This window comes from Vigna unguiculata, chromosome 11 (genome assembly GCF_037176805.1).
Source record: "Vigna unguiculata cultivar grain cowpea cultivar isolate G323 ecotype 2 chromosome 11, ASM3717680v1, whole genome shotgun sequence".
Classification (NCBI taxonomy): Eukaryota; Viridiplantae; Streptophyta; class Magnoliopsida; order Fabales; family Fabaceae; genus Vigna; species Vigna unguiculata.
In genome coordinates, this window is record NC_140802.1 from 38,160,181 (window position 1) to 38,167,225 (window position 7,045).

The 7,045-nt window shown below is 36.3% G+C and overlaps 1 protein-coding gene across 3 annotated transcripts; it reads left to right on the forward strand.

Annotated features, from left to right (window-relative positions):
* The first annotated feature begins 648 nt into the window (after positions 1–648).
* Positions 649–6,839, forward strand: LOC114168763 (homeobox-leucine zipper protein HDG2-like). 3 transcript variants are annotated; one of them, XM_085669403.1, is made up of 13 exons: positions 649–942; positions 1,307–1,674; positions 2,090–2,348; positions 2,617–2,734; positions 2,823–3,011; positions 3,265–3,708; positions 3,789–3,890; positions 3,983–4,183; positions 4,390–4,564; positions 4,657–4,928; positions 5,726–5,821; positions 5,905–6,281; positions 6,399–6,839. In XM_085669403.1, exons 3-12 carry the CDS (start codon positions 2,137–2,139, stop codon positions 6,253–6,255), a joined length of 2,160 nt encoding a protein of 719 aa, XP_085525529.1. In that variant the 5' UTR covers positions 649–942; positions 1,307–1,674; positions 2,090–2,136; the 3' UTR covers positions 6,256–6,281; positions 6,399–6,839. The 3 variants fall into 3 exon arrangements, with proteins under 3 accessions (XP_085525529.1, XP_027909491.1, XP_027909489.1); XM_028053690.2 differs by having other exon boundaries at positions 652–942; positions 6,386–6,839; XM_028053688.2 differs by lacking the exon at positions 649–942 and having other exon boundaries at positions 1,558–1,674; positions 2,146–2,348; positions 6,386–6,839.
* The last annotated feature ends 206 nt before the right edge of the window (positions 6,840–7,045 follow it).

A 7,045-nucleotide genomic window follows, 5' to 3' on the forward strand; every position in this document is an offset into this window, starting at 1 on the left:
TAATTCTTTAATCAACTACTCTTCTCACTTCACTGAATAAAATTATCTCACACTTAATTCAATTACTTAATTTCTATAACCTAACACAATTATCAATAAAAAAGGACAACTTCAGGAAAACTAAAACAATTAATTTAATTAATTAATATTAACCTACATTAACAGAGGAAAAACTTTATATTATACCACCTTCAATAATCTTACTTACTTCCAATGTAAGAAAAAAAATTCCCTATTTCCTTTTCATAATCCTTGCTTTGAATATTTCATTAACAAAACCTGATCATGACGAAGGAAACACCAGAGTCTTTCTGAGCAGGTGAAAAACTTTCATTTAAAAGCATATTAAGAATGGCATTAAAACATATTAAAAATCTCATTAAAAGCACATTAATAATATCTTGAAGAAAAAGCTCTTGTAATTCTTTGAGCCATTACTCTTATCATAATTATCCATAAGAGAAAGAAAGAAAGAAGATGAAGATGTTAATGGAGTTGTTACAGGCAGAAAATTAATTTGAAGATTGCATCATACATATATATATATATATGTAACACTAAGCATTTGTTTGGTAGCCGTCATTCGTTGCATTGTTTTGCATTGCATTGCACCGTCAACTCTTGAAATTTTATACACCAAAAATATGCTGCGTCTCTTTCTCTCTCCCCTCTCTTGCAATTACACCTCTTTTGCCCTCCATTAAATGCAATTGCACCCTCTCTATACGCTCTGCAATTACTCTTCGCTGCCACATTTTCCTCCATCTGTTCCCCACTTCCCTCTCTCCTTCAATGCCCTTGTCCCTATCTCTTCATCTCCTTCTTCTTCTTCTTCTTCTTCTTCCTCCTTCTTCTTTCTCTTCCCATACCTTCATCTTCTTCTAGTTTATACTCTCAAAACAGATCTACTACTACACCTTCATCTTCCACCACCCATCACTCGTAAGTTAAACACTTTTTCACTGCTTTCTTACAGTTCTGTAAGGTCACACTGGTTTTTTTTGTTTTTGTTTTTCAGTAATGGGGTGTTTGGTACATGTTTTTTGAGTTCTAGAAACTAGGGCTGGGTTAGATGGGTTAGAGTGAGAAAGAAAAATACCCTGATGTACATGAAGCGTGTGAGATCTTCGAGGGGGTTGGATTTTCTTAAGAAAAGTTGTGATTTTTCTCTTTGACAACGCAAGATCAGAAAAGGGTATCGGTGTTTCTTCGCTTTTTGATTCGTATGTGCATTGATGTGTGTATCATTGTATAGGGTATATTTGTTTTTGAGCATTTGATTTTAATCTTTTTTTCTCTCTTGCAGGTCACGTTTTGTAGTAACTCAGTGACTCGCTTTGACATTGGCATCTGACAGAATCCGAGGACTCTCATCGTCTTAAGTTTCTTCTTCTCTATCTGAAAACCCAACCAACAACCCTTGTGGTAAGAGAGAGAAAGCGATACGAGTATATATAGAGAGAGAAAAGGAGAAAAGAAAGAGAGAGAGAGTGAGAGAGAGAGGGAGAGTCAATTCAGAATATAAATGTTGTTGGTGGTGGTTTTTGAGGTGTGTGAAAAACACAAGGCGGTATTATGATTCCGGCGAGAAACATGCGCTCGATGATAGCTAGGAAGAACAACAACAACAACCTTGGTGGGTTTGGATCATCTTCAACTTTCACTCTTGCGCAGGTGGGTGTGTTTTTTAACTTTTCACCTTCTCTTTCAACGCATTTGACTCGCTTTTTTTATTCTTCACCACTTCAATTCCCCAAACTCGGAATTAATTAAAATTTTGAAACGAATTTGACTCCTTTCAAATTTTCACTTTTTAACTTTGCATTACAGCAACAAAATAAACAAACCCTTTTTTTTTGTACCACCAACAGCCCAAATATCCTTCTCGATATTAGAAAGCCGCGTTTTCCCCAAAACTGCGTTATTTTCTCCAAAAAAAAAGTAAAGTCAAAAGGAAAAATTACAAATAAGTAAAAAAAAAAAGAAAGAGAAATTATCTTACGAAGAAATAAAATGTTGATGTCTGTGTCTTTTTCTCTCTGTGAGTGTACCGTACTATACTACATGTTTCTGTGCTGTGCTTTGTTAGATTGAGAAACCATAAGCCTCTGGAATCTACCTTGAAGATCTGTAACAATGTTCCAGCCGAACCTGATGGAAGCGTTGGAGATGGGTCAGAACACTTCGGAGAGTGAGGTCCCTCGAATCCGTGAAGATGAGTTCGACAGTGCCACCAAGTCTGGTAGTGAAAACCATGAAGGTGCCTCTGGTGAAGACCAAGACCCTCGTCCCAACAAAAAGAAACGTTACCACCGCCACACCCAACACCAGATCCAAGAAATGGAAGCGTAAGTTACCCCAAATATACTCCATCTTATTTATCTTATCCTTTACCAAACACAGGTAATCCCTGTGCAAACCAGATATGACTATTAACAACAAAAAGTTCCATTTCACTCTGAATATTTTCACAGAAATATTGTACCAGTGAGATATACTATCAATGGAAAATTTCTCAAGCTATTTTAAGTCTTGAAGACCCAAACTTTTAATTACTTTCTTAAAGAAGCTTCCAGCATATTCTTTAAAGGAACTGATCAGATTATGTTTGTGCAGATTCTTCAAGGAGTGTCCACACCCAGATGACAAGCAAAGGAAGGAACTTAGCCGGGAATTAGGGTTAGAACCATTGCAGGTTAAGTTTTGGTTTCAGAACAAACGCACCCAGATGAAGGTATGTCTGTATAACTGTGGTGCATGTGTTAGGTTTTGCCTTAACTTTTTTGTGTCCTAAAGAGGAGGTGGTGCTTTTATTTCTGCAGACACAGCACGAGCGGCATGAGAATACACAACTTCGAACTGAGAATGAGAAGCTTCGAGCTGATAACATGAGGTATAGGGAAGCTCTTAGCAATGCTTCTTGTCCTAATTGTGGTGGACCAACAGCAATAGGAGAAATGTCATTTGATGAACATCACTTGAGGCTTGAGAATGCAAGGCTAAGAGAAGAGGTACATTAACTAAATAGCCAACATTTTATGTGACTTTATTAGTTGATTACTCCTTGGACCAATTAAGAAGGACCTTAATAAAGACTCGAGTTATGCGTTACAGATAGAAAATTAAAACGATAATTATACTTATTATAAGGGCATTGTCCTTTTAAATGAATACACCCCACTCAACTTAGTCATGACCTAACAGTTACAAACCCCAGAGGGTAGTTGATTATTATAACATTTTGTTTTTTGACTTTTTTCACAGATTGATAGGATTTCAGCAATAGCTGCAAAGTATGTAGGGAAGCCTGTGGTGAATTATTCAAATATTTCTCCTTCTCTCCCTCCTCGTCCTCTAGAACTTGGGGTTGGTGCTGGTTTTGGAGGCCAGCCAGCTATTGGTGTGGACATGTATGGAGCTGGAGATCTTCTGAGGTCAATTAGTGGACCCACTGAAGCTGATAAACCCATCATAATAGAGCTAGCTGTTGCAGCTATGGAGGAGCTCATTGGAATGGCACAAATGGGTGATCCCCTTTGGTTAACTACTCTTGATGCCACTTCTACTATACTCAATGAGGACGAATACATCAGGTCCTTCCCTAGAGGAATTGGTCCAAAACCTACAGGCTTCAAATGTGAAGCTTCTCGAGAAACTGCTGTAGTTATCATGAATCATGTCAGCCTAGTTGAGATTCTCATGGATGTGGTATGTTTCACTCTATGTTTATTACTTGAAGCTCTTACTATTTCTCTGGGTTTTCCCATTGATTTCTTTGTTCTTTTCAGAACCAATGGTCCACAGTGTTTTCTGGTATAGTCTCGAGAGCCATGACACTGGAAGTGCTATCCACAGGGGTGGCTGGGAACTATAATGGTGCCTTACAAGTGGTACATATATAGAAATTATCTCTTATATTTGTTAAAGTAGTTTAATTTACATAAAGGGTCTTAACAAATGAAATTGATGTTTGTTTCTGCAGATGACAGCAGAATTGCAACTACCAACCCCTCTTGTGCCAACTCGCGAGAGTTACTTTGTAAGGTATTGTAAGCAACATTCAGATGGAACTTGGGCAGTGGTGGATGTCTCTCTGGACAATTTGCGCCCTAGTCCTTCAGCCAGATGTAGAAGAAGACCTTCTGGTTGCTTAATTCAAGAAATGCCAAATGGCTATTCAAAGGTATATTTGAGACACGTGGAGGTTAATTTTGTACATCTTGGATTCTTACTTATATGTACAAGGTTGTTGAAATTGTAAGACCAGTTACATTGACCTTTCCCATGTACCTACTCAGTAGGAGGCTTTGATTTTTAGACTTAGGCCATACCCTTTATTTCATTTTTTGTTTTTTCTCAATGACATAATCTATGATCTCTATGAATTAGGTCACATGGGTTGAGCATGTAGAAGTGGATGACAGAGGTGTTCATAATCTTTACAAACAGCTTGTAAGCTCTGGACATGCATTTGGCGCCAAACGTTGGGTTGCAACCTTAGATAGACAGTGTGAAAGACTTGCCAGTGCTATGGCAACAAATATTCCAACTGTTGATGTTGGAGGTAATAATAGGTTTTCATTAATTTCCTTGCTCTTTCACTATTACCATATCCTAAAAGTAATGAACTTTTTATTCTTAATATGTTTATATCAGTGATAACAAATCAAGAGGGGAGAAAGAGTATGATGAAGCTGGCTGAAAGAATGGTGATAAGCTTTTGTGCTGGAGTGAGTGCTTCCACTGCCCACACATGGACAACACTGTCGGGAACAGGTGCCGATGATGTAAGGGTGATGACCCGAAAGAGTGTGGATGATCCTGGAAGACCTCCTGGCATTGTTCTCAGTGCTGCTACTTCTTTTTGGCTTCCAGTTCCACCTAAACGAGTTTTTGACTTTCTCCGTGATGAGAACTCTAGGAATGAGGTAAGAGGCTAATTAGGTTAATTAATAACGTTTTAGGCTGCATTATTGTGTTCTCTTAGGTCTCTTATTAATGGATAATTAACCTTCCTTTGGTAATCTTGCTTACTTGGTGGATTTATTGTTATGAATTGCTCATTCTCTTTTTCTTTCTCAAGTTTTGACTTGTCTAGATTTTACACCATTTACCTTCTATCAAGTGCTTTGGATTACATATCCTTTTCAGGTTGCCAAACACGGTATGATAGATGCTTTTCAATAAAAGCATAATAAGTTAGATGAAAAATGTTAGGTAGAATAACTATAGATATCTACTTTAACACTTTTACACCCACGTACACTATTTTACAGTTAGCTGATATGTTCATTATCTAATTGGTCCTCATTTCATCTTCTCTACACCTATTTTCGGATTCTACTGATGTAAAATGACGTTTTCAAATGTATACCAGGCATTGTTGCATTTAGATAAGAACCTTCACTTCATATTATCGGGATGTTTTTTAACAAAATAATTTAGACAATAGAAAACATATAAGTATTTTATATTGGTAATTATTCCTAAATTATCATGTAAGTTAAAATTATAATTTTCTTAATACTTGAAAAAAAAAAATATTTCCTGTGTCATTTTTTATTTGGTAACGCCGAATGAAAATTAAACTTGTGTTCTTAAATTAAATCATATTTATAAAAGAATGTGGTTAGTCCTAATATATATTGATTTTTTTCATTTCTTTTATCTATGAATATTATCTATTTCTCATTCTAACATTTTTTAATTGAATTTGCAAAAACAGTGGGACATTCTCTCCAATGGTGGAGTTGTGCAAGAAATGGCACACATTGCAAATGGACGAGATACTGGAAACTGTGTGTCTCTACTTCGAGTAAATGTATGTTGATATGTTCTTTTTACTCATTTTGAATCATATTTCATTAGCTAAATCATGATTGATTAACCTCTATCAAATTGTAGAGTGCAAATTCAAGCCAGAGTAACATGTTGATACTGCAAGAGAGTTGCACCGATTCAACAGGGTCTTTTGTGATTTATGCTCCAGTGGATATTGTTGCAATGAATGTAGTTCTAAATGGAGGAGACCCAGATTATGTGGCACTTCTTCCATCAGGGTTTGCGATTCTCCCAGATGGAACCATATCTCATGAAACTGGACCTGGTGGATCTCTTTTAACTGTTGCATTTCAAATACTGGTTGATTCGGTTCCAACCGCAAAGCTTTCTCTTGGATCTGTTGCCACTGTCAACAATCTCATTGCATGCACTGTTGAGAGAATCAAAGCATCTTTGTCTGGTGAACCTGCTTGATGAGTTTCTACACTTTGGATTGTGCAGTAAGTTCATGACATAATCCTCCTAGACAAACACATGCAATGCACATGCAGACGTTGTAACTTGTATAACATGTGACATTTGTTTATACTAATGTTGTTCTCAGAATGTTGTTGCAGTTCGCGAGGATGAATGTGTTGTGGAAAATGAAAAGGTGGTGAGGAAGTTCGGCTGAAAGATGGGGAGAAGTCAAGAGCGCACCTTGCATGGTTCCTTCTCAGTACCCGAAAAGTGTTATGAGAGGATTAAGGTTCGGGAATTGACTTCCCTATATATAGTTAAGGTTAAGAGCTCATAATATTAAGACCTTGCTACCCTACCATTTACCATTTCTAAGACTAAAATATGCAGCTAGATAGCTAGGATTAACCTTTTCAGCAACTAGGGTTTATCTTTAATGTAAACTCTTGTCTTCTTTTCGATTCTGATTTTGTGTGATTTAGAAGTAGTTCCGGCACTGTGGAAAGTAGTTTGCATCTAATACACAAGCTACTTTCTCACTAAATCTCTTTTTCTTTTTTTTAAGTTTTGAAATTAATGCATGAATGTGTTCTTTCTCAGTGATATATTTTTAAATGGTCTATTTGTTTGATGATGGAGTAGAAAGAGTTTTCTATGGAATGGTTTTCTTAAATTACATATAAAAAATATCATTACAAATAACTAAATTAATTTTACTTAATAGTATATTAAATTTAAATAATTTACATAGTTATATCATAATTTGTTTAATCAATAGGTATCAAGTTTATGCTATTAGTCAATA

What these genes read in the sequence shown, in the direction of transcription:
- LOC114168763 (XM_028053688.2), top strand. Translation starts at nt 1,576, where the DNA reads ATGATTCCGGCGAGAAACATGCGCTCGATGATAGCTAGGAAGAACAAC. An exon ending in ACAAACGCACCCAGATGAAG is followed by an intron (nt 2,735 to 2,822) that starts GTATGTCTGTAT and finishes TTATTTCTGCAG; the next exon opens with ACACAGCACGAGCGGCATGA. An exon ending in TGTCTCTACTTCGAGTAAAT is followed by an intron (nt 5,822 to 5,904) that starts GTATGTTGATAT and finishes ATCAAATTGTAG; the next exon opens with AGTGCAAATTCAAGCCAGAG.